This window comes from Mirounga leonina, unplaced genomic scaffold (genome assembly GCF_011800145.1).
Source record: "Mirounga leonina isolate KUSES-001 unplaced genomic scaffold, KU_Mleo_1.0 Mir_366, whole genome shotgun sequence".
Lineage (NCBI taxonomy): Eukaryota > Metazoa > Chordata > Mammalia > Carnivora > Phocidae > Mirounga > Mirounga leonina.
Window position 1 is genome coordinate 817,636 of NW_023270709.1, and position 27,219 is coordinate 844,854.

The following is a 27,219-nucleotide window of genomic DNA, read 5'->3' on the forward strand; positions in this document are numbered from 1 at the left end:
GCCCATGATCCAGGACTGACCCCTTCAACACCACCTCTCAGCCCCAGGTCCTCCCCGGTGAGCCCAGACCACCCCCTTAGGGGCCAGAAATAAAGGCTGGCTCACTCCCTGTTGACTCTGTTAATGGAGCAGAGTCCAGCCACTGTTTGTCCAGCAGGGTCTGTGACCTGCCTCCTGGTGGTTCCTGGAATCATCCCGGCCTTCCTCACCCCCCTGCCCAGCCCACAAGTAGAGGCACAGACACATGAGGAAATCATCAATTTTTATTAATTTCATAACTGGGAAATTCCACTTGAGAGTGAAAGGAAAGTGAGTCAAGCGAGGCAGAGGGTGTGCCCCTGGGGATTCCTCAGCTTGGATGTGCAGCGCAGGGCAGGGGTTCGGAGCTGGGAGCATGGGGGGGTCATGGGGTCTGAGGGTGGGAGTTCAAGGGTAGGAGACAAGACAGATGGCAGGTGCTGGCAGGACAACAGAGGGGTGGCCACAATTAGAGGGGCAAAAAGTTCAGGATACCCTCCAGGTGCCGCCTCAGCCAGGGCTGCAGGCGAAAGAGATTGATGTGAAAATCTCGTGGTATCTTGCCTTTGGGGGCCCTTTGGTGAGAGTTTTTATTGCTCTTGCCACAGGGGTTGTAGAGACCCCAACTCACTAGGCCCACCTGGAAGAGGGAGAGAACGGGGTGGGAGGCTGTCACAGCCCCAGCTCCAAGCCTCAACCTCCCCAGTTCCTTCAGAGGCCTCCCTCATCCTCCTGCAAGGCCAAGACCCTGTAACCCCAGTCCTGTGAATTTCCCCCTTCTCTCCTCACCTGAAAAAACCTGTGCCTCCGCTCAAGGAAAACTGCTCCCCCAGATTCTCCTGCCAGAAAGGAAGGATAAGAAGCTGTCATCCTGACTCTCGCCCTGGCCCTGTGTCATCAGGGTATGCATGCTGGCCACAGGGACAGCAGTGGTCTTTCCCTCAGGAATTCAGGCTCAGGAGTGGGGGTGGGAGGGACTCACCCCTGCAGGGATTGTCATCCTTCTCGGTCCCACTGCAGAGGAACTGGTCTGTCACTACCTCTCTGACATCCTCCAAGTCGGGGAAGGTGGTTTTGTCTTGGGAGACGGCCTTGATACAGCTTGTCCACTGCAACAGGGGCAGAACAGGAGAGAAGGATGAAATGAGCAGTCCCAGGGGCTACCTGGCAGTTGGTAGGCCTGGAGGAGGGGTGACACAGGGTGAGATGGAGAAAGCAGCCAGAGCTGGAGCAAGAAGGGACAAAGAGACCTTCAGGGAGCAGCCACAGGCATCCCCCCACCCCGCCCCCACAGCATCCCAGACCTGAGATCCTCACCTCTGTCCCTGTCTTGAGGTTAATGTTCATTCTGTTTCCATCCAAGGCCACAAAATGAGCAGGAATGCTCAGTTTGTTCAGAAGTTCACTTTCTGCATTCAAGGAGAAAGGGATGTGGTGCCGGTCCCTTTACCCAGCATCCAAACTCCAGACTGGAGGCTGTTGCACAATCCATGTCATTAGTCCTAAGCCCTGGTCCCAGCTCCTCACGCGCCCTGAGCCCCAGCACTCACCATGGTCTCGGCAGGTGCTGCCTGGGGGTCTCCGCAGAGCCAGATTGGCCTCCACGGTGCAGGGAAGGCAAATGGGCCTAGGGAGAAGGACAAGGGTCACACAGGCCCATCCTCGGTGTCCCTTGCTGTGGGGACTCCCCAGAGCAGTCTCCCCCAGAAGACGCCCTCTCATCCCAGACTCTAGCACCTGGCATGGGTGGACATCTTCACTTTCTCGGCCAGCTTCAACAGGGCAATGTCATCACCATAGAACTCTTGGATCCCCTGATCCTTCTTGGCAAAGACGTCAAACCCCGGGGAGATCACCACCTTATCAACACTGAAGTCTTTGCCCCACTGGGAGTTAGGATCCCCTGGGAACAATAAGGCGGATTAGGCTGGGCCAGGGCTCCTGAAGGGGCCAGAGGGTAGGGACCAATGCTGAGAGCCCTGGCCACAGGCTCAGGAGCCTGGTGTGGGCCCTGCCTTACCCACATTGATCCTCCACAGGGAGCTGTTCTCAGCATTGCGGAAGCAGTGAGCGGCCGTCAGGACCCACTGGTCTGAGATGAGGGCCCCCCGGCAGGTCTCCTGGCTCCTAGGCTGTAGGGAAATTGGTGATTTTCAGGGACTGCTATGTCTCTGGCCCATAGCCTCTTCCATCTCTGGGATCCAAGCCCCATCCCTCCTTCCTGGTACCTTAATAGTGACATGCCACGGTGCCCTTTCCTGGACAGAGGCATTGGCTGACATGTTCCCCACCCCACAGATGGTGTCTGTGAGCTGGGAGACATCTGTGGGTGTGGGAACAGAGGGGGAAGGAGGCGTGTGAGGAGCACTGTGAGCAGGTTCCCAGCCTGGACCCCTGGCTGGCCCCTCACCACCCACACCACTCCGAAGAGGGAAAAGCTCACTCACCCAGCATGTGCTCAAAGACCTGGTACAGAGCCTCTGTGTCCTGCAGAATGAAGGCATGTCTCTCACCATCCTTCTTGGACCCCAACTCATTCAGCTCTCTCCAGTCCACATCCAGCTTGCCCACCCCGATGGCATAGATGTCTGATGGGGAGAAGGAAATCACCAGAATCTTGTGGCTGTGGGGCTACCTTGTGAGACAGGAAACTTACTGGGTCCTGCAAAGCCCTAAATGAGCAGGGCCCCTGCCCCCTACCTCCTATCTGACCTCATTTCCTGCCACGCCTCACCCTTCTCTCCGTTCCATATAGCCTCCTTGAAGTCCCTCAGGTCTGCAGGCGTGCTCTCACCGCAGGCCTTTTGCATAAGCCTCTGCCTGGTCCACTCCTTCCCAGAATGCCCACATGGCTCACGTTCTTACCTTTTTAAGTCTTGACTCAAATGTCACCATCTCAGCGAGGTCTTCCCCGGGCTCCTTGTCTAAAACTGCAATGCCTCAGCCAATTCCATTCCCTCTCTGCTCCATTTTATGCCTTGGCACAAGGCTCTACCCACCACCCCCTACAGGGTCCTTATTTATCTTGTTTAATGCCCAGAGTAGGTAGAAGTCTGTCCCTCAAAAAGATATGTTCAAGTCCTAAGCCCCAGTACCTGTGAAGGTGACCTTATTTGGAAATAGGGTCTTTGCTCTTGGACTTCTAGCCTCCTGAATGTGAGAGCGAAAGTTGCTGTTGTTTTCAGCCACCCGAGTTTGTAGAATCTGTGGCACTATCCCTAGAAACCTAATACATTGCTCTTCCAGAATGACAACCCCAACGAGACATCTTTGTCTGTTTTGTTCACAGCTCTATCCTTAGAATGGTGCCCAGGAGAGACTTTCTTTTTTTTTGGAGAGACTTTCTAAGTACATTTATATGACTGAATAAAGAGCTCATGAGTGTACACGGAGGCTTCAGATCTGGTTCCCCCGTAAGGTGTAGGCTCTGAGAGAGGAGCCTGGAGCCATGTCTTCCCACTGGAGACCTGCGGCCCACACAACCGTCCGTACCCCGCCTCCAAGCAAGCACCCAGTCAGGACCGCCCTGGGGCGGCCACAGAGTCCAGTCTTCTCCCACGCTTTGCACCCCTCACGGCCCTTTTTGGCTGCCGGGGGACCCTGGGTGGTGTGCAAAGAGCGAGATGCTCAGACAGACTGGGAGACAAGGCTTTCCTCAGGGAGCAAGGTAGCCATAGGCCGGCCAGAAGCAGTCACTGGGAGCTGGACAGTTAGGTCCCCAGTGTTTTCTGTGACTATGTCCCTTCAGTTGCTGCTTCTTTTTAGTAAGGTATTTTTGAGCACTTAACCCTAGCCCCATGATGCTAAGAGTTAGGGAGGAGAGTTTGGCCTTTGCCTTCCCTAGGCCAAAGTTTTAAAGAGGAAACTGCTTGCCCCCGAGGGGCAGGTGGGGTTGGTGGCATGAAGAGAGGCCCCAAGGGGAAAGTGCAACTTGTGAGGCCCAAAAGCAACTGTCCTCGCTTGTCCGGAGCACTTCTGTCTAAAATTCTGTTCTGGTCAAAGGTCAATGCAATTTGTGTTTAGTCTGAACCTGAGGAATTGTTCCTTTAAAGGCTGCAACTGCCAAAGCCTTAGCTGGTTATCTGTATCGCTAAAGGAGGAAACACCAGGGACAGTCCCTACAAGGAATCCAGGCCCTTTCTCCCTGGAGAAGTTCACGGGCACGATGACGGCAGCAGCCGCTCACATACACTGTTCCATACATTGTTCCTCTGTTCCTCCGTACCAGGAAACATCTGAGCATTTGAGGTGGGTCCTAGCACCGTCCCCTCATAGCAAAGGCAGAAACCGCCCCCAGCCACAGCCAAGGGAGGAAACCAAGGCTGCAACCACAGGGTGGTTTGATTCCAGACTCTTGAGCATGACTCTCAGCTGCCTTCACACAGAACGACACAGCCTGGGTTCTCGCTGGAAATGAAGGCAAGATGCCTGCCCATGCCCCCCTCCTCCGCCCCCCCCGCCACGCCCCCTACAGGGGCCCCACAGCTGGGAGCGGCTCCGAGGCTCACCCAGATAGTCGCTCCTCTGCTGCTTGATGTTCAAGACCTCTTTGATATTGTCAACAGCCAGCTTGGGAGAGCCACCCATGTTAGACTTTCCTAGAACGGAGGGAAAAGAATAGTCCGGAGAGACTCCCCACAGTCCCGGAGGAGTGGGGCAGCCATTCAGCATGGAAACCTTAACATTTAACGCTTCCCACGTGAGTTTCAAGATATGTTATTTACTAGGCAACCCTCTTGGGTACCCTCCCTCTTCGGGAGCTTTGTACCCTATCATTCAATAAACTTTACTATTGCTCAACAGACCTTGCTTTGCTGCCCAAAAAAAGAAAAAAAAAGATATGTTATTTACTGAAATTCTCTACATCCCAGGCACCAGGCCAGGAGCTTCATAAACTTTATCTCATTTAATTCTCATAAAACCTCAGGTAGTGTGGGTATGCGCATTTTATAGGGAAAAAAACCAAGTTCCAAAGGGGCTATGCAGTTTGGCCACAGTCGAGAGATAAACGGCATAGCCCAGCTCCACCCTGCGGTCCGTCCTCCCATCCTTCCACGCGAGCGCCTTGACACGCCTGCTCCAAAGCCACCCCTCCCCGTCCAGCCGACTTGAGGCCACCTCCCAGGTAGTAACAATAACTGAAAGCTGTAACGACAAAGCCCTTGTACACAAACCGCTTCCATCACTCTCCACAGAGATTGTATAAGGAAAGGGGCGGCTCTGATCATCATCACTGTTGCTGTCGTTCTGTCGACATCATCGACACTATTTCCACTTTACGAATGAGAAACCGAGGCCCAGGGTGGCAGAGGGAGAGCCAGCAGGCAGGCCTTCCGACCCCACACTGCTGCTCCTTCCACTGTGCCAGACTCACTCGCGGAGGTGACGATACCCACCGTCTGTCAGAAGGATGATGACGTGTCGGATTTCCTGCCAGGCCGCTGTCTTCATTCCAAGGCGTTGCATCTGGTTATTCATCATGATATGGACACTATTTAAAGCTGCATAGGTGTTTGTCCCTGTCCCATTTTCATGGTCTGGAGTATGTGAAGAGGAAGGACTCTCTTAGAAACGTCCCACCTACCACCTGGCAGAAGGAATCACTCTATTCTCCCAACCAACGGAAATGCATTTATCAACTGGCTTGATACATTCAGACCTTCACTAACCAGATAGAGATTTGGCGTCACTGCCTGTTCAAACATTAAAACCCTTTTCCCTTAGAAATGCTCATTGCAGGGGCTCCTGGGTGGCGCAGTCTGTTAAGCGTCTGACTCTTGGTTTTGGCTCAGGTCGTGATCTCAGGGTCCTGGGATGGAGCCTCGCGTAGGGCTCCGCGCTCAGCAGGGAGTCTGCTTGGGATTCTCTCTTTCCCTCTCCTTTTGCCCCTCCTCCCCCTCCCTCTGTCTCTCTCTCTCTCAAATTAATAAATAAATCTTTTTTTAAAAAAAGAAATGCTCAGGGCGCCTGGGTGGCTCAGTCGTTAAACGTCTGCCTTCAGCTTGGGTCGTGATCCCAGGGTCCTGGGATCGAGCCCCACATCAGGCTCCCTGCTCCGCTGGAAGCCTGCTTCTCCCTCTCCCACTCCCCCTGCTTGTGTTCCCCTCTCTCTCTCTCAAAAAATAAAATCTTTAAAAAAAAAAAAAAAAGAAATGCTCATTCCATAACCCCACTGAGGGCCACTCGAAAGCCTCAAGATTCAAAGATGGGGTTCCAAAGAACTTGGGTTTTTGCAGCCACTGCAACCCACCACCCAGACAGCTTGACAACGGCGTGGGGAGACTACAGTGTTGAGCCAGGAAAGCCAGCCCACGTAGATCTGGCATCAGGAAGGAGCCAAGACCCGCACAGGCATTCGGACGTGTAGCGCGTTAGAGTAAGCCATGATCTGGTGGGAGCTGTGACTTCCCCGCCAGGAACCTGACTTGGAAGCCACCTCCCCCTGAGGAACCTGAGCCCCAGAGCCCTGGGACTAGAATGCCACCAAAGGCCTCACTCTCTCTCTAACTTGTCCAGAACCTCCATACAGGCACAGAGAGCTCATCCTCCCCACCGGCCCACCTCATCGCCTTCATTTGATGACACCCATACCTTTATAGTTGACATTGTTCAGACTATTGATCACTTCAGTCACATCCCGGGAGTTGTCATACAGAACAGACATGATGACTTGGGGCTTGGATGCAAAGGTGATGATGGCGACACTAACATTGATCTCAAAGCTGAAGATCTGGGAAGGGCAAGTGAGAGGCAGCGTGAGAGGCCTTGAAACCGAAGGGGAGAGGGTAAGAGAGCCAGCCAAGGGCCCCAGAGGAGGCAGAGAGCCTGGGCCACTTGCTAAGACACTGCTGCTTGCAGGGAGCCAGCAAGCGTTTTGATAGGCCACTCGCTCCTCATTGCATCCTCACATCAGTTCTGTGAGGGCACGACATGGCCCCTATTTTATGGATGAGGACATAGAGGCTTGTTGCCGCGCCGCAGACCACACCTCCGGTACGAGGCACAGGTCGAATTTGAACCTGTCCACTCGAATCCGAGGCACTTCTCCAACTGGCGTGTTGTGCAGCCTCAAGGCTTACTGGTTACTCTAAGTGTCAAGAGAGACTAAGGAGCACAAACTGCCTTCTTTAAAATGTAGCTGGGGGGCGCCTGGGTGGCTCAATCTGCCTTCAGCTCAGGTCATGATCCCAGCGTCCTGGAATCGAGCCCCGCATCGGGCTCCCTGCTCAGCTGGGAACCTGCTTCTCCCTCTGCCCCTCCCCCTGCTTGTGCTCCCGCTCTCTCTCCCTCTCTCTCTGTCAAGTAAGTAAGTAAATAAATAAATAAATAAATAAAATGTAGCTGGGAAGAAAAACATATATCCACATAAACTATTGTGAAAAGCATAATTGCCAAGCAAAGTACTGGCAAGGAATCTAAACTAGGGGCTCATCAGTAAAAACATTCTGAGCACATACTTCAACATAGGTATATATATTTATAAAACCCAACTCATTTATAAAGTGCATCACTATCAAATATATTATATACCTTTTAAACACAAAAAATTGGAATTTTTGAGGGAACGTATTAAATATTAAGTTGTTGATTTAATTTTAAACTAAAATTATTCAACAAGGACACCAGTACCCTGCTGGATTATTTTGTATATCCCTCTGTGGAGACTGCCATCCTAGATGATGGGTGCCTGGGAAACAGGACCTCAGCCTTGTTCATCTTTGGTGTCTCCCAGCACCCAGCACCGAGCTTGGTGCCTAACACATAGAAGGTGCCCCAGCAGTGTCTGTGGTATGAAAAACAGGATCCTATAAATTGAATCCATGCACATAATCTGGGAGGACTTTTCGGAGGAGGTAGGCTGTGAGTGGGACCCTGAGGAAAGGAAGGAACCAGAGAGAGACAGTGGGCATAGGAAGCCTCCTCTGTGCACAGACCCCTATTTCCTGACCCTGTCCACCATGAGAATGGCGCTGTCCTTGAAGATCCGAAAGTCATCTTCTGCCACACTCTGAGAGGCATCCAGGAGCAGGTAGAGGTTCAGGTGACCAGAGCGCTGGATTTGGATTTTACGGCCCATGCTTTCTGGGGGAAATGTGGAAGGAGTAGATTCATATCTTGACCTCCCACCTGCTCTCCTGCCAAGGGGTGGGGACTCCCTGCCTCCCCTCCGGTCAGTTCAGCTCCACTGAGACTTCCCGAAGCTCTCGGCCTCCTCCCCATGCCGGGCCCAGCACCCTGCTGCCCCTGCTGCCCCTGCTGCCCCTACTGCCCTTACTCGTTTTCTTCTGGGTGGGATTGACGGCTCCAAGGAGGTGGGAGAACGAGGTACCCAGGGCAGGGGCCACATCCTCAGCAAAATCGTAGGAGTAGCGCTCTGTGGAAAGTCGCTGGGGTCGGCCAGGGTCAGGGGTGGGTGCCCAGGACTCCCGGGAGGGTCAAGGTGGCTGGCTACTCACGGCGGCATATGGGCTCCGTCCCACTCCAGACCCCGTCGCTCTGGCACTCCCGTTCCGCAGACCCGGTCAGCACCAGATTTGAGGAGCAGCGGTAGCTGACTTTGTCGCCAAGGCCAAAGCGGGACCCCATCCGCACGGTGCCCACCGAGATGCCCGGGTTGGGGCAGTGGCCAGCTGTGAGTCAACAGAGGAAGATAGCAGTGAGCAGGGACGCCCCTCCTCGGCCTTTCCGTCCTGCTCACCCACCTTCTCCCTCTTCCTCCTCTCCAGACCCGTGGAGCCTCTGCAGGTCATTCGGCCTCCCCGTTGCGAGACACCACAACCGGGCTTCCCAAGGGTGTGGATGGAAAATCTTAAGTAGGGCAAAATGTTTAGAACTCAGTGCCCTCGGTTGCCAGTTAAAGCGTTCCAGTGCCAACCCACCGACTCAGCCTGCATCCATTCCAGAGCCCCAGGGAAGATGCTGACTGAGGAGCCCAACACCGCCACAGAGAATATTTACACTTCATAAACCACAATGAGGCATAGGTACGCACCCGCCAGGATGGCTAAAACTGAAAATACGGATAATTCCTTAATTCTGTATTTCTGGAGTGACCATTGGGAAACTGTTTGCCAGTCTCTACTAAAACTAAATGTATGCCGGGGCGCCTGGGTGGCTCAGCTGGTTAAGCATCTGCCTGAAGGCAGAATAGGGATCAAGCCCCACATCCTGCTCCCTGCTCAGCGGTGAGTCTGCTTCTCCCTCTCCCTCTTCCTGCCACTCTCCATGCTTGTACTCTCTCTCTCTGTCAAATAAATAAAAATCTTAAAAAAAAAAAAAAAGATTCTCTCCCTCTGCACCCCCCCACTCTCTCTAAAAACAAAACAAACAAAACTAAACATATGACAACATGCGACCCGATAATTGCATTCCTAAACAACATGCTCAAGAGAAGCAAATTCATGGGGCGCCCGGGTGGCTCAGTTGTTAAGCATCTGCCTTCGGCTCAGGTCATGATCCCAGGATCCTGGGATCGAGCCCCACATCGGCTCCCTGCTCGGCGGGAAGTCTGCTTCTCCCTCTCCCAAACCCCCTGCTTGTGTTCCCCCTCTCTGTGTGTCTCTCTCTGTCAAATAAATTAATTAAAATAAAATTTAAAAAGAGAAGCTAATTCATATGTGCACCAACAGTTATATACAAGGACATTCATAGGACTTTACTCATAAGAGCCCCAAACTGGAAAGAACCCAAATGCCCACCAAGAAGAGAACCCATAAATAAATTGCAATCTATTTCTATAATAAAACTATACAGCAATAAAAAATAACAGGGGTGCCCAGGTGGCGCAGTCGGTGGTTGAATGTCTGACTCTGGTTTCGGCTCAGGTGGTGATCTCGGGGTTGTGGGATCAAGCCCCGTGTCGGGCTCCGCGCTCAGCACTGAGAGCTGAGTCTGCTTAGGACTCTCTCTGCCCCTCCCCATCCTTCTCTCTCTAAAATAAATCAATACATCTTAAAAAGAAATAACAAACTTGCTGCTACACAGGACCACACGGACCAATCTCATAGGCAGAACGTTAAGAAGGAAGGAAGCCAGCTATTTGACAGAGTCGTGAATATGAGTAGGGAACCAGTGTCTGGACCGCTGGGGAACGGGATGGTCCTACCATCTCGTGGACTCCATGTCTTCTGTATTATGCGCTCAGAACTATCGTCCAGGCAGCTCCTAAAACCCAGGGAATCCTAGGAGCCCCACTCCTATCAACCAGAGCCCCTCACCATTGACAGGGGCAGTAATAACTATGACAAACTCCAGGGACTCTTCTAGATGCTTACTAATGTCAACTCAATCCCACGGCCAACCCCACACAGTGGCCAGTCTTACTATTTCTATTTGAGATGTGAAAATCGAGGCATAGAGGGGCGCCTGGGTGGCTCAGTCAGTTAAGCATCTGCCTTTGACTCAGATCATGATCTCAGGGTCCTGGGATGGAGCCCTGCATCAGGCTCTCTGCTCAGTGGGAGTACTTCTCCCTCTCCCTCTGTTCCTCCATCCACTCGTGCTCTCTCTCTCGCTCGCTCTCTCTCTTGTTTGCTCTCTCTCTCGAGTAAATAAATAAGATTTTTAAAAAAGAGAAAAAGAAAAATTGAGGCATAGAGAGATTAAATAACCTGCCCAGAGGTTGCCGAAGTCTGAGCCAGGTTGGACCCATGTTGGCTGCAGAGGTGAGGGACTGAAGCACAGCGCTAGGTCCGCTCTCACTCAGCACCTTGTCCTACAATAGCCCATTGGGCCCGAAAACCAATCTTGCTTTGAGGCATTTGGAAAAGCTGGACAGAGTGCGTGGAGCCTTTATGTTGGATCTGAAGTTTAGCCCGGCTCCCTGCAGGTGGGTGATGTGTGACCTGTAGACCTCAATTTACCAAAATCCAGGAATATGATTTTGGCATCAGAGACACCAGGCCCCTGTCCCCACAGAGGCCCGCTGGGCACACATCTGACTCCGAGGTTCCTGGGAGACCCCAGCCCCCATGCAGCTGGGGGGGCAGGGCACTCACCCCCGTTGTCACACACGGCCGTCTCCCCATCCCACACGCCATTGGGGCGACACCGCCGTACAGATGAGCCCCGCAGGGTGAGGCCGTCCTCACACTGGAAGCTCAGGTTGCCGCCCACAGGGTGAGACCCCAGCCGCGGGGTGAACACGCCGTTCTCAAAGGACACAGGAGCTGGACAGCGAACAGCTGGAGGCAGAGAAGGGGAGGAGAACACAGGGATGGCTGGAAAACACCTGGGCTGGGCTGGGATGCATGGGAGTTGCCAGGTGGTTGTCAAAATATTGGGCTGTTGCGTGCGAAATCACCGCTTGTGGCAACTGGTTAAATATTGGCAGTTGCACACAGTCCAGCCTAATAGATGATAACCACTTCTCTCGGCCCCCTGAGGGCCATGGTCACCCCCGCCCCTCCCCTGGGGTCCTTGGATGCCCCGTGAGTGGACAACTAAAGGGGTGACATTGGGCACGACAGGAGACTCCGGCACCTGTTCTGAAAGGTCGGGATTCTGCAGTGAGTTGTTAAGTATTAAAAAAAAAAAGTATTTTGGGGTGCCTGGGTGGCTCAGTTGGTTAAGCGACTGCCTTCGGCTCAGGTCATGATCCTGGAGTCCCGGGATCGAGTCCCGCATCGGGCTCCTTGCTCGGCAGGGAGTCTGCTTCTCCCTCTGATCCTCCCCCTCTCATGCTGTCTCCCATTCTCTCTGTCAGATAAATAAATGAAAAATCTTAAAAAAAAAAAAAAGTATTTTAAAATCTCCATCCAAGACTGCTTCTTCCAATGCCTTGCTATGGACAATGGACACTTTCCCATTCTTTGGAGAAGCCCTATGGGAAAGCAGCTTTAGCCATCCCTGGTACACCACACAGTCAGGTGAAGCCCCGCCCGGAGCAAGTCCTAAGTAGAGGGTCTGCAGTGGCCCCTGGCGGCCCCACCCTGAGCAAGGCCCACGGAGAGCCTCACGTTTGCAGACCGCCTTTGTCCGCTGCGGGGATCCCAGGGTCTGCCACTGCCCGTTGTGCTTGCACAGCCGTGAGGCTGGAACCGGGTAGCGGCCCAGGGGACAGGAGTAGGTGAGGACACTCCCAGCGGCCCAGCCACGGCTGAGGGTGAAAGTGCCACCGGAGATATTCACGTTCCGAGGGCAGGAGGGAGCCTCTGCAGCCAAGCCTGTGAGCATGGACCCAACACAGAAATGCAGAAAAGATGAGAACAGAAAAGCAAGAGAAATGGTCATTGCCAGGTGGGAACTCAGTGTGGGCAGCACAGGCCTCTTCCGCGGACCTCAACATCCCCCTCCCCTGCTCCTACCTGGATACAGGGGCAACAGGCAAAGGAAAGCCATCAGTGGGTCCATGCTGTCCACCTTGAGGCAGAGAGAGGCAGAGAGCTGGCAGAGGGAAAAGGTCATCTGACTTCCCCGAAGCCCAGAGCTGACTCAGCAGCTGCTTCATTTGCTGCCAGAGAAGGAAAACTGGGGAGTGGCAAGGGGGATGTGCTCTTTTTTTTTTTTAATGAATAAATCTTTTTTTTTTTTAAGATTTTATTTATTTGAGAGAGAGAGAGAGAGCATGAGCAGAGGGAGGGGCACAGGGAAAGGAAGAAGCAGACCCCCACCCCCCACTGAGCAGGGAGCCCCATGACAACGCAAGGCTCAATCCTAGGACTCTGGAATCCTGACCTGAGCCAAAGGCAGACGCTTCACAGACTGAGCCACCCAGGGGCACCAGGGGATGTGCTCTTGGCAGGAAAAAATAACCAGGGACTGGGGACTGAGCTGAGGGGGCAAAGCCCTTGCCCATCTCCCTAATCCCAACATATCCTACTCAGCTGATCTGCACCATAGGCTTTACATACTGCTCTCCGCCTCTGCATCCCCTACACACACACACGCTCTTACATGTACAGTCTAAAGCACACAAACCCACAAACCATCCAAGATATTGCAAAATCATTTATTTAAGTAGTTTCAGGTTTCTCTTAGGTGTTGCCAAGTGGACTTTATTTCCTGAGAGCCTGCAATACTACTGTCTTCTTGAACATACACCTCCAAGAGACTGAGGCTAATTTTCTTAGAAATTCTTGCTAAATAGGAAGAACCACAATCTTTTTATTCCTTGCAACCCTTCCGCAGAATCTAGACATAAAAATGAAATCAACACTTAGTTTTTGGAGACTGGAAAATGTTTAAAACACTTTTACGGAAAGTCCAGTAGAAAAAATTCCCGACCCATAAAATAAATAAGTCTGGGATTGGTTACCCAGAACAAAGGTATTTTGGAATTTTGGACATCCTTTATTTTTTTATTTTTTTCCTTCTTTTTTTTAATTTAAATTCAATTAATTAACATACAGTGTATTACTAATTTCAAACGTAGAGTTCAGTGCTCATTACATCACATGCCCTCCTTAATGCCCATCACCCAGTTACCCATCCCCCCACTCACCTGCCCTCCAGCAACCCTCAGTTTGTTTCCTATGATTAAGACTTTCTTATGGTTTATCTCCCTCTCTAATTTCGTCTTGTTTTATTTTTCCCGCCCTTTCCCTGTGCTCCTCTGTTTTGTTTCTTAAATTCCACATATGAGTGAAATCATAGAATTGTCTTTCTCTGATTGACTTATTTTACTTAGCTTAATACCCTCTAGTTCCATCCACGTCATTGCAAATGGCAAGATTTCATTCATTTTTTTTTAAGATCTTATTTATTTATTTGACAGAGAGAGACACAGCGAGAGAGGGAACACAAGCAGGGGGAGTGGGAGAGGGAGAAGCAGGCTTCCTGCAGAGCAGGGAGCCCGATGTGGGGCTCGATCCCAGGATCCCGGGACCACGACCAGAGCTGAAGGCAGACACTTAACGACTGAGCCACCCAGGCGCCCCAAGATTTCATTCTTTTGATGGCTGAGTAATATTCCATTGTGTGTATGTATGTGTGTGTGTATATATCTTTTTTTATTAACATATATTATTTGTTTCAGGGGTACACATCTGTGATTCATCAGTCTTACACAATTCACAGCGCTCACCACAGCACATACCCTCCCCAATGTCCATCACCCAGCCACCCCATCCCTCCCACCCCCCTCCACTCCAGCAACCCTCAATTTGTTTCCTGAGATTAAGAGTCTCTTAATCTGGTTTCACCTTGTTTCATTTTTCCCTCCCTTCCCCTATGATCCTCTGTCTTTTTTCTCAAATTCCTCATATCAGTGAGATCATATGATACTTGTCTTTCTCTAATTGACTTATTTCGCTCAGCAAAATACCCTCTAGTTCCATCCATGTTGTTGGAAATGGCAAGATTTCAGGTTTTTTTATGGCTGCATAATATTCCATTGTAAACATATACCACATCTTCTTTATCCATTCATCTGTTGATGGACATCTTGGCTCTTTCCATAGTTTGGCTATTGTGGACATTGCTGCTATAAACATTGGGGTGCACATACCCCTTCAGATAACTACATTTATATCTTTGGGGTAAATACCCAGTAGTGCAATTGCTGGGTCGTAGGGTAGCTCTATTTTCAACTTTTTGAGGAACCTCCATACTGTTTTCCAGAGTGGCTGAACCAGCTTGCATTCCCACCAAGTGTAGGAGGGTTCCCCTTTCTCCACATCCTCACCAACATCTGTCATTTCCTGACTTGGTTTGGTTTTTTTTTAAGATTTTATTTATTTATTTGACAGAGAGAGACACAGTGAGAGAGGGAACACAAGCAGGGGGAGTGGGAGAGGGAGAAGCAGGCTCCCCACGGAGCAGGGAGCTCAATGCGGGGCTCGATCCCAGGACCCTAGGATCATGACCTGAGCCGAAGGCAGACGCTTAACGACTGAGCCACCCAGGCGCCCCCGGACTTGTTAGTTTTAGCCATTCTGAATGGTGTGAGGTGGTATCTCTTGTGGCTTTGATTTGTATTTCCCTGATGCCGAGTGATGTTAAACACCTTTTCCTGTATCTGTTACCCATCTGGATGTCTTTGGAGAAATGTCTATTCTCCAAATAGAAATGTCTTCTGCCCATTTCTTAACTGGATTTTTTGTTTTTTGGTTGTTGAGTTTAATATGATCTTTATAGATTATGGATAAAACCCTTTAGCAGATATGTCACCTGCAAATAGCTTCTCCCATTCTTTACCCTGCTTTTTAGTTTTGTTGATTGTTTCCTTTGCTGTGCCAAAAACTTTTATCTGGGTGAAGTCCCAATAGTTCATTTTTGCTTCTGTTCCCCTTGCCTCTGGAGACTTGTCTAGTAAGAAGTTGCTGTAGCTAAGGTCAAAGAGGTTGCTGCTTGTGTTCTCCTCTAGGATTTTGATGGTTTCCTGTCTCACATTTAGGACTTTCATCCACTTTGAGTCTATTTTTGTGTATGGTGTAAGAGAATGGTCCAGTTTTCTCAACACCATTTATTGAAGAGACTATCTTTTTTTCCATTGGATATTCTTTCCTGCTTTGTCGAACATTAGTTGACCATAGAGTTGAGGGTCCATTTCTGGGCTCTCTAATCTGTTCCATTGATCTATGTGTCTGTTTTTGTGCCAATACCATACTGTCTTGATGATGACAGCTTTGTAATAGAGCTTGAAGTCAGGCATTGTATGCCCCCAGCTTTGGTTTTTTTTTTTTTTTTTTCAACATTCCCCTGGTGATTCAGGGTCTTCTCTGGTTCCACAGAAATTTTAGGATTATTTGTTCCAGCTCTGTAAAAATGTTGACAAGGATGCCTGGGTGGCTCAGTCGGCTAAGCACCTGGCTTCGGCTCAGCAGAAAGGCTGCTTCTCCCTCCCCCTGCCTGTGTGTGCTCTCTCTTTCTCTTTCTCTCTCTCTTAGAGGAAGGAAGGAAGGAAGGAAGGAAGGAAGGAAGGAAGGAAGGAAGGAAGGAAGGAAGGAAGGAAGGAAGGAAGGAAAAACATTGATGGTATTTTGATACAGATTGTATTGAATGTATAGATTGCTCTGGGTAGCATAGACATTTTAACAATATTTGCTCTTCCAATCCATGAGCATGGAACGTTTTTCTATTTCTTTGTGTCTTCCTCAATTTCTTGCATGAGTGTTCTATAATTTTCAGTATACAGATCCTTTGCCTCTTTGGTTAGGTTTATTCCTAGGTATCTTATGGATTTTGGTACAATTGTAAATGGGCTCGATTCCTTAATTTCTCTTTCTTCTTTCTCATTGTTAGTGTATAGAAATGCAACTGATTTCTGTGCATTGATATTATATTCTGCTACGTTGCTGAATTCCTGTATAAGTTCTAGTAATTTTGGGGTGGAGTCTTTTGGGTTTTCCACATAGAGTATCATGTCATCTGCAAAGAGTGAGAGTTTGACTTCTTCTTTGCCAATTCGGATGCCTTTTATTTCTTTTTGTTGTCTGATTGCTGAGGCTAGGACTTACCGTTCTATGTTGAACAACAGTGGTGAGAATGGACATCTCTGCCATGTTCCTAACCTTAGGGAAAAAGCTCTCAGTTCTTCAACATTAAGAATGATATTCACTGTGGCTTTTCATATATGGCTTTTATGATATTGAGGTATGTTACCTCTATTGGATGTACCTTTAAATTACAACCTGCAGGGGTGCCTGGGTGGCTCAGATGGTTAAGCGTCTGCCTTTGTCTCAGGTCATGATCCCAGGGTCCTGGGACAGAGCCCACAACAGGCTCCCTGCTTGGCGGAGAGCCTGCTTCTCCCTCTCCTTCTACTGCTCCCCCTGCTTGTGTTCTCTCACTCTCTCTGTCAAATAAATAAATAAAATCTTTAAAAACAATAATAAAGGGGCGCCTGGGTGGCTCAGTTGGTTAAGCGTCTGCCTTCAGCTCAGGTCATGATCTCAGGGTCCTGGGATCGAGCCCCGCATCGGGCTCCCTGCTCCGCAGGAAGCCTGCTTCTCCCTCTCCCACTCCCCCTGCTTGTGTTCCCTCTCTCTCTGTGTCTCTCTCTGTCAAATAAATAAATAAAATCTTAAAATAATAATAATAATAATAATAATAAATTACAACCTGCAATTGTATGAAAAGTAGGAAGCAAAGAAACTCTAAGCTAATGTGCTAACCCTTCCATCCCACAGAAGTCTCTTTAGTACTTTGCCAAACAATGTGGGATATGAATAAATAAGATCAATTAAAAATGAAGATGAGGGGCCCCTGGGTGGCTCAGTCATTGAGCGTCTGCCTTCGGCTCAGGTCATGATCCCAGGGTCCTGGGATCGAGCCCTGCATCGGGCTCCCTGCTCTGCGGGGAGCCTGCTTCTCCTTCTCCCTCACTTGTGCTCTCTAGCTCTCTCTCTGTATCTCTCCAATAAATAAATAAAATCTTAAAAAAATGAAGATGAAACATCTCTGAAATGATCATTTAAGTCTGTGAAAACTCTTTTGACTTATGAATAACTTCTTAGAAACACATATGCAAAGTGGAGCTCACCTTGGACAAAACTGACTGAATGCAGGAAGACCATGAGACCCTTGGTGTTGGGGGTCCCAAAGCTGCTGCTGCAGCAGAGCTGCTGGTGCCTGCCTGGCACCCAGTGTCTGTTCTCTCTCCCTCCTTCTACAGTAAGATGTTTAGCAGGACACACAGTCACCCAGCTAAAGACTACATTTCCCAGCTACCCTTGCAGCTAGGTAATGGGTGACTTGGTTCTGGCCAATAGGAATTGAGTGGAACTGATAACATGTAACTTCCAACTTATGCCCCTAAAATAAAAGGAGAGTATGTCCTCCCTTTTCCATGGGCTAAACTAGAAATCTGATGGTGATTCAAGAGCAACACCCTGAGGGTGACAGAACAAGCAGAGAGGAGCTTGGGTCCCTGACATTGTGTTGATGCCATACGAGCCCTGCCCACCTACTCAAATTGTTACCAGAGAGAAATAAACTATCTTAAGGGTGGTGGCTATTAGAGATGTTCACAAATACTCTGGCCTTGTCACCCTTTGGTCACATAGTAGGATTGAGCTTACCTATCCACTTGCATTGGTCAATGAAATATGAGTTTAAGTGACATGTATCATTTCTAGATGGAAGCTTTATGGGTCAATGCAGTCCTCACCACGCTCTTTTCCGGCAGTATGGCAACATTTGAGGTGGGGGCTGCTCCATCAGCTTACATTCCTGAGTGACACCAAAGGCAGAGCCTCTGCTGACCCTCACAGGATATGTATGTAATATGAGCAAAAACCAAATCTTTGTTTTAATCTATTACATTACCACTGCTGTAGGAAAAAAGCAAATACCACCCAAAATTTAGGGGCTTAAAAAAATGATTTATTCTTTCTCATGCAGGTGGTTCTTCTGCTGCTCTTGTCTGGGCTCACTCACACAGCTGCAGTCAGCTAAGGGCTGAGTTCAGCAGGAGAGTCGGACACCGGGAGCTCTCTGTCCCATGGTCTTTCATCCCTAGCCTTGCATGGCATAAGCAGTCTCAGGAAAGCATGCTAAGAGATTCAAAGCAAAGCTGCACAGCCTCTTGAGGCCTGTCTTCAGAAGTCACATAACGTCACTTCCACCCTGTTCTATTGGTGACAGCAAATCAAAGGGCCTGCCCAGATTTAAGGGTGGGGGAAACCTTACCTCACGATGGGAGGAACGCAAAGTCATATTGCAAAGAGGCATATACACTAGAATAGGAGAGATTTATGGCCATATTTTGCAAACCACTATGACAACCAAGATTTGGGAGTTGTTTGTCATCAGAACATAATGAATCCTCACCTGGCTGAATACTTAAGCCATTGAATTTTGAGTACCTTCTTTAAGCCTCTGCTAGGAACTGAATCGTGTCACCCCGAAATTCATATGCTGAAGTCCTAACCCCCAATGTGACTATATTTGAAGATGATAAGGCCTATTAAGAGGTAATTAAGGTTAGGGGCGCCTGGGTGGCTCAGTTGGTTAAGCAACTGCCTTCGGCTCAGGTCATGATCTCAGGGTCCTGAGATCAAGCTCCGCATCAGGCTCCTTGCTCAGCAGGGAGCCTGCTTCTCCCTCTCCCTCTGCCTGCTATTCCACCTGCTTGTGCTCTCTCTGTCAAATCAATAAATCTTTTTTTAAAAAAAGAAGTAATTAAGGTTAAACGAGGTCATACGGTTGGGGAATTGACCCAATAGGCTAAGTGTCTTTATAAGAAGAGACAGCAGAGTGCCCTCTCTCTCTCTCTCAACCTCCCTGACATACCTCCCTCCCATCCCATCATGCATCATGGAGGAAAGGCCAGGTGAGGATGACTGTCTGTAAGCCAGGAAGAGTCCTCACCAGACACCAACCATGCTGGCACCCTGGTCTCAGACTTCCAGCCTCCAGAGCTGGGAGCTAAGACATTTCTGTTGTTTAAGCTGCCCAGTGTAGGGCATTTTGTTATGGCAGCCCAAGCAGACTAATATATCCGCTCAGCTCATAGCTGCCTTTAAAAAAGGGGTGCCTTTCTTTCATGAGTTTCTCCCAGCGTTTGTTGAGTTAAAAAACTTAGCAGTGTATCAGAATCCATTCTCCTCTCTTCCTTAAGTATTAAAGCTTACAAGTTTTCCACCGGGCCCGTGGGGTATGCTCTTAAAGAAAGGGGTGTGCTCCTCAATTTTTCTTCTCCCCTTCCCACTGGCTGGAGTGCAGACACACTGGTGGAAGCCAAAACAGTCACCCTAGACCACAAGATGGAAGTCACATGTTGATGATGACAAAGCAACAAAATCAAAGAAGCGCTGCTCCCCAATCTTGCAGGGCTATCGTAACTGCCCTGGACCATTTATGCTCAGCCATTTAAGCCACTGTGGTTATTTTATTTTTTTTATTTAAGATTTTATTTATTTATTTGACACAGAGAAAGTGAGAGAGAGAGACAGAGAGCAAGCACAAGCAGGGGGAATGGCAGGCAGGGGAGAAGCAGGCTCCCTGCTAAGCAAGGAGCCCAATGCGGGACTCAATCCCAGGACTCCGGGATCATGATCTGAGCTGAAGGCAGCCGCTTAACTGACTGAGCCACCCAGGCGCCCCTCACTGTGGTTATTTTAGCCCAAGTTTTAGCAGCCAAACATGTGTCTAACTAAGCCATTTAGCCAGAAATCAATATGGGAGCCAAGGGCAATTCCCACAGACATGTGCTTATCAGGGTCTAATCTAAGCTGCTATAATAAAGACAACCCAAAACGCAGTGATTTAAATAAGGTAGAAGTTTGCATCTTTCTCAAATAAGACCATCAGTGTAAGCAGGCAGGGCTGATGTGGCAAAGGTAGCCCTGGCCGGCAGGGCACAGCTGCTCATCAGTATCACTCAGGATCCCAGGCTCCTTCCATCTCGTGGCTCTGCCATGCCATTGAGAATTGTCCTTGTCTGCATGGTCAAAAGAAGTCTCCATCAAGTCTGCATTCCAGTCCCAAGGAAGTGGAATGAAAGAAAAAATAGGGGACAGGTAATGACATGGAAATTCACCCAACTCTTGCACTCATATTCTGCTGGCAAAAAGTTGGTTATATGAGAGGCTGGGAAATGTGGTTTCAAGTTTGCCTACCATGTGCACAGCCAGAACTCTAATACTATATAAGAGAATGGATTTTGGGAGACGACAGTGGGAAACTGCCCATGGAAAAGCTACATTGCATAGTGACAAATCAAGGTGAACAAAGTCACTGGAGTTGGGTCCCTGTTCTAGATCTCCATGACGCCCAGTCCAGTGTAGAAGGACCATGACCCCAGAGGCTCTGGGCCTGAAGACACCAGATCTTTATTGCTCTCTTTCGGCTCCCAAGTAGATTTTCAGTAGATCCCCATTTGGTGAAGATGACCTTGGCTAGTCTATTTTTGGCATCATTATAAAGCCTGGCAAATGCAACCTACGTTTTCACTCCAGATGGAAGGAAGGAGGTAAATAATGCTTAAAATGATAGCCCTTCTACTCCTGCCAATGTCTTCCCTCTCATCAAAATTTCTTCTCATCAATTCAAGGCTTCTAATACATACTTCCAGAGGACCAATCCTTTTTCTTTTTTTTAAGATTTTATTTACTCATTTGACAGAGAGGGAGAGCACAAGCAGGGGGAGTGGCAGGCAGAGGGAGAAGCAGACTCCCTGCTGAGCAGGAAGCCTGACATGGGGCTCAATCCCAGGACCTTGGGCTCATGACCTGAGCCAAAGGCAGATGCTTAACTGACTGAACCACCCAGGCTCCCCCAGGGGACCAATTCTAAAGAGAAGAAAGCAACACCCCATACTGTGCAACTCATCCCCTATTCACAGGTTAAAAAAAAAGAAATGATGACATAATGGCCTCTCAGAATGTCTTACTACTCCCATGGGGACCTCAGCTCCTTGAAAATTTCATATGAGGGGCACCTGGGTGGCTCCCAACTGTAACCTTGAGAAACCTTTACATAAATCACCCTTAGAGCCTTGGGAAAGGGTTATGTGCAGTCCCTAGGCTCCTCTAGGCCCCTGAACCCCAGAGGCCAACTTGCAGGTCTAGACTCTGGGTCAGGACACTGAACCTCCTCTTCTCACCCATCCATTGTACAAACAATTCCTGAGAATTAAGAAAGACATCAAGGGCAGAGTGGTGACCTCCCAGGAAATAGAAGGCCTATCCTTGACCTCTTTTTTTTTTTTTAAGATTTTATTTATTTGAGAGAGAGAGAAACAGCATGAGAGGGGAGAGGGTCAGAGGGAGAAGCAGGCTCCCCGCTGAGCCGGGAGCCCGATGTGGGACTCGATCCCAGGACTCCGGGACCATGACCTGAGCCAAAGGCAGCCGCTTAACCAACTGAGCCACCCAGGTGCCCTATCCTTGACCTCTTATAAGGAGCCATATATCCTTCATATGGAAACTCAGTCCCTGGAAATAGCTAAGCCCGGGATACACCAGTGTGTCTGTCTCTCCACAACACAGCTCCACCTCACCTCTGTCCATCCCATCCCTCCAAGGTCTCCCAGTCCTGGGTGGCCCGCGATGCATGTCATCCTCCCCTCCCCCACTTCTTGCCACCTATGGGGAGGCTGCCCTGTGTAGCCCAGGTGAGAGGGTAGTGACCATAACTCTGACTCATGTACTCAGGGGTCAGCTGGAGAAGGGCAAGGGGAGGGATGGCTTCAGTCCATACCTCCCTGGATCCTTCTCTCACCACCTCCATCCCCAGATCTGGACTGATTTTTGGTGGGAAGGGGGACCTAACTGTCCCTCATCTGCCCTTTCACTCAAAATGCGTCTCAGGGGTGCCTGGCTGGCTCATTTGGTAGAGCATGTGACTCTTGATCTCGGGGATGTGAGTTGGAGAGCCACGTTGGGTGTAGAGATACTTAAAAAATTTTTTTTCTTAATTAAAAAAAATGCCTCTCTAATGTTTTCCTCCATATCCTGGGGAGTGTGTGTGTTGTGGGGGCAGCAGGGGAGAAGGGGGAATGATTAATCTCCTTTCCTCTTCTGGATCCTAGCTCCCTCCCACCAAAAGGGCAGTGCTGGGGTTTAAAGAAGGGCAGTCTCCTGCCCCTACCCCTTAATGTTCCAAGGGGCAGGGAGAGAACTTTCCAGTGTAGAAGAGACATACATTCATGCCTTGCTTTTCTACCAGACTCAAATGAAAGTCATACTCCAGCAGAACTCCTTATGTCCCCATGTCTGGCCCCAGCCCCAGTGAATGCAGGCTTTGACTGAAGACAGCCTGGAACCTCAGGTTTGGCTTGACAAATTTATTAGCTGTTTCACAACCTTACTTATCCTGTTTTGTCATCTGTCACACATGGAGACAACAACAAAATCCACTCCCCTTAAGGCTACCTGTGAGAACTAAATTAAGACTATCAAAATGAAAATTTCTTTTCCCTTACGGGTGTAGAAAGGTGGTGTACAAAGATATTCACTACAGCATTCATTGTTACCAAGAGCAAACGTCTGGAAATAACCCATGTCCATTAGCAGAGGAATAACGCTCAGCACCTTGTAGTTTGGACAGTGGGATGCTATGCAGCCTCTGAAAGCTTAAGGCTTATGTATGTATGAAGTGCAATGTCTCAAGATATTATTCATAAGATGTACTTTTTAACTAAGCAAACATTCAAAACCATGTGTGTGGTCTGTTGTCATTTATGCAGAAAAGTGGGGGCAAAGAGGATGTAGTTACATCTGCTCCTTGTATGTGTACAATTTCTCTGGAAAAGTATACAAAAAACTGAATGAGAGAGTTGTCTTTGGGGAGAACTAGGGGCTAGAAAATGGGGTGTGGGGCAAGGAGAGAGATGTACTCTTCTCAAAATCCCCTTTATTTCTCTTTGCACTCTTGTTGGGTACATGTGGTACATATTCAAACAGATGGAGGGAAACATAAGGAGTCAAAGGATAAAGCTCTGGAACCAGGCAGGAACACTCTTGCAGAGGATCTCTGGGGGACTCAGCACCTCTTCTGCATCCTCAGTGTTTATCCCCAGTAGAAGTCTCGTAAAAGCCTTTTACAGGAAAAAGTGGCTTGAATATCTGCCTAAATGTTCCAATACACCAAAAGAGTCACCCTGCTATACTACTAACAGGAGATCCTCATGCAGTCTCTCCACAGACTATTTAAGTTTTGTTTTGTAAAACTTCAAACATACGCAAAAGTAGAGAGAATAGTATAACAAACCTCCATGCACCCATCACCCAGCTTCAACAATCATCAATATATGGACAATACTGCTTCATCTCAGACCCACCCACTCCTTCTGGGATTATTTTTAAACAAATCCAACATTATGTTACATCTCACCTGTTAATATACATAAGTATGTATCTCTACAAGATAAATACTCCTTTTTGAGAACACAATGATAATACAATTATCCCACTTTATAAAAAATCAGCAATATCAAATCTATTTTTTTTAAAGATTTTATTTATTTATTTATTTGAGAGAGAGAATGAGAGAATGAGATAGAGAACATGAGAGGGGGGAGGGTCAGAGAGAGAGGCAGACTCCCTGCTGAGCAGGGAGCCCGACGCGGGACTCGATCCCGGGACTCCAGGATCATGACCTGAGCCGAAGGCAGTCGCTCAACCAACTGAGCCACCCAGGCGCCCCTCAAATCTATTTTTTAAAAATTATTTTAGGGGCGCCTGGGTGGCTCTGTCGGTTGTGCATCTGCCTTCAGCTTGGGTCATGATCCTGGGGTCCTGGGTTCGAGCCCTGCATCAGGCTCCCTGCTTAACGACTAAGCCACCCAGGTGCCCCGAGAGGAGTCTTTTTATGATATTGAAGTTAAGCTGGTATAAATTCAAATTAGTGTTATAACTTTAAGATATTAAAAGTAATCCCTGGGGCGCCTGGGTGGCTCAGTCGTTAAGCGTCTGCCTTCGGCTCAAGTCATGATCCCGGGGTCCTGGGATCGAGTCCCACATCGGGCTCCCTGCTCTGCAGGAAGCCTGCTTCTCCCTCTTCTACTCCCCCTGCTTGTTTTCACTCTCTCGCTGTCTCTCTCTCTCTCTGTCAAATAAATAAATAAAATCTTAAAAAATAAAATAAAATAAAAGTGATCCCCATGGTAACCACAAAGAAAATAGTTATAGAATCTACACAAAAGGAAATGAGAAAGGAATTTAAAATGTTTCACTACCAAAAAGTCAACTAAACACAAAAGAACACAGTAATGCAAGAAATGAAGGACAAATAAAGTTATAAGGCATTATAGAAAAGAAAGAGCAAAATGATAGGAGTAAGTCCCCCTTAATCAGTAATTACTTTAAATGTAAATGGATTAAACTCTCCAATCAAAATACAGAGATAGGCAAGACTGGATTTAAAAAATACAGTATCTAACTATATGCTGTCCATAAGAGTTTCACTTGAGATCCAAAGACCTCAAATAGATTGAAAGTGAAAAGATGGAAAAGGATACTCCATGCAAACGGTAGCTAAAAGAAAGCAGGGGTAGGTATACCAGTATCAGACAAAACAGACTTTAAATTTAAAAAGTTTTCAAGAGACAAAGAGGGACATTATATATTAGTACAAGGTTCAAGGCAGCAAGGACATAGAACAATTACAACATTTTCACACCTAATTACATACCATCAAAATATATGAAGCCAAAAGGGTCAGAATTGAAGGGAGAAATAGACAGGTCTTACAATCATAGTTGGAGATGTCAATACCCCATTCTTAACAATAAACAGAACAACCAGGGGCACCTGGGTGGCTCAGTCAGTTGAGCGTTCCAACTCTTGACCTCAGCTCAGGTCTTGATCTCAGGGTCATGAGTTTGAGCCCCACATTGGGCTCCACACTGGGCATAGAGCCTACTTAAAAAAACAAACAAAACAATGAACAGAGCAACTAGACAAAAAGTAAGTGAGGACACAGAGGACGTAAACAACACAATAAGCCAACTAGATCCAACAGACGTGTACAGAACACTACCCGACAGCAACAGCACACACATCCTTCTCCTGGGCACATGGCACATTTTCCAGGATATACCAGGTGTTAGGCCATAAATTATGTCTCAAGAGATTTCAAAGATAGATATCATATACAGTATCTTCTCCAATCACAACAGGATGAAGTTAGAAACCAACAACAAAAGTAAAACTGGAAAACTCATAAATTTGTGGAAATTAAACAACACACTTTTAAACAATCAATGGATCAAAGAAGAAATCACAAGGAAAATTAGAAAATACTTAAAGACAGATGAAAATGAAGACACAACATACCAAAACTTATGGGATGCAGCAAAAGCAGTATTAAGAGGGAAATGTATAACTATAAACACTTACATTAAAAAACAAGAAAGTTCTCGAATCAATAACCTACCTTTACAACTTAAGTAACTAGAAAAAGAACAAACTAAACCTAAAACTAGCAGAAGGAAGAAAGTAATAAAGGTCAGAGCAGAGATAAACAAAATAGAAATTAGAAAAACAGTAAAGAAAATCAATGAAACCGGGCGCCTGGGTGGCTCAGTTGGTTGGGCGACTGCCTTCAGCTCAGGTCATGATCCTGGAGTCCCAGGATCGAGTCCCGCATCGGGCTCCCTGCTCAGCAGGGAGTCTGCTTCTCCCTCTGACCCTCCTCCCTCTCATGCTCTCTGTCTCTCATTCTCTCTCTCTCAAATAAATAAATAAAATCTTTAAAAAAAAAAAAAAGAAAATCAATGAAACCAAAAGTTGTTTCTTTGAAGTGATCAACAAAATTGACAACCTTTTAGTTAGCTGGACTAAGAAAAAAGAGAAGACACAAATTACTAGAATCAGAAATGAAACTGGGGACATTATTCCAGAAATAAAAAGGATTGTAAGTGAGGGGCGCCTGGGTGGCTCAGTCGGTTAAGCGTCTGCCTTTGGCTCGGGTAGTGATCTCGGGGTCCTGGGATTGAGTCCCGCATCGGGCTCCCTGCTTGGCAGGGAGTCTTTTTCTGCCTCTCCCCCTGCTCTTCTCTCTCTCTGTCAAATAAATAAAAATCTTAAAAAAAAAAAAAAAAAAAAAAGGATTGTAAGTGAGTATTGTGAGCAATTGTATGCCAGCAAATTGGAAAACCTAGATGAAATGGTCAAATTTATTTTTAATAACATGTAACACTTCACCTTTGACACACCCACTGGCATTATCTTTTTTTAATTGAGATATAACACACATATAGTGCATAAATCTTAAGTGTACAACTCATTGACTTTTTTTAAAGAATTTATTTTTGGGGTGCCTGGGTGGCTCAGTCGGTTAAGCATCTGCCTTCAGCTCAGGTCGTGATCCCAGGGTCCTGGAATCGAGCCCCGTGTCGAGCCCCAAGTTGGGCTCCCTGCTCAGTAGGAAGTCTGCTTCTCCCTCTCTCTCCCTGACAAATAAATGGATAGAATCTTAAAAAAAAAAAAAAAAAAAGTTAAAATATAAAAAACTTTAACCCCCTTTGATCATTAAACGACTAAGATCAAACAAGCAAATAAAAAGACTAGACAAGACACAAAGACCCTGCCACACAATAGGCTCTGTCAAAAATATCAAATGAATAAAAAAGCTCGAGGAACATAAGTATCAAATCATCTTGCAAGTCCCACCTACCATTGAAATTAATAAATGAGCCCTTTATACATTAGACTTTCATGAGTGTTATTGGCATGAGTCAGTCCTTTGGAGCCCAGTCATATCTGCATTTTTAAAATCCCATTTCTGAGATAGACCTTTTTGAAAAATGACCAGATGAAGGTAAAGCCACCCCGTCAGAGCCACCCATTATGCTTGCTGTGATGACATGCTACC

The 27,219-nt window shown here is 48.0% G+C and overlaps 1 protein-coding gene across 1 annotated transcript; it reads right to left on the reverse strand.

Moving 5' to 3' along the window:
* Positions 1–249: 249 nt before the first annotated feature.
* On the reverse strand, positions 250–12,427 carry C2 (complement C2). The gene is made up of 18 exons (XM_035030543.1): positions 12,324–12,427; positions 11,976–12,182; positions 11,016–11,201; positions 8,475–8,648; positions 8,294–8,392; positions 7,967–8,100; positions 6,610–6,748; positions 5,415–5,555; positions 4,527–4,616; positions 2,466–2,606; positions 2,247–2,341; positions 2,039–2,150; positions 1,756–1,921; positions 1,569–1,645; positions 1,336–1,427; positions 1,001–1,127; positions 808–857; positions 250–658 (listed from the first exon to the last, which is right to left on the reverse strand). Exons 1-18 carry the CDS (start codon positions 12,421–12,423, stop codon positions 488–490), a joined length of 2,301 nt encoding a protein of 766 aa, XP_034886434.1. The 5' UTR covers positions 12,424–12,427; the 3' UTR covers positions 250–487.
* Between the last annotated feature and the right edge of the window lie 14,792 nt (positions 12,428–27,219).

Excerpts from the sequence above, each read along its gene's own strand:
- C2 (XM_035030543.1), bottom strand. The coding sequence starts at position 12,423 with ATGACCTTTTCCCTCTGCCAGCTCTCTGCCTCTCTCTGCCTCAAGGTG. Across the intron at positions 12,183-12,323 it reads CCTGTTGCCCCTGTATCCAG|GCTTGGCTGCAGAGGCTCCC; the intron begins GTAGGAGCAGGG and ends CCATGCTCACAG. Across the intron at positions 5,556-6,609 it reads GAACAATGTCAACTATAAAG|ACCATGAAAATGGGACAGGG; the intron begins GTATGGGTGTCA and ends CACATACTCCAG.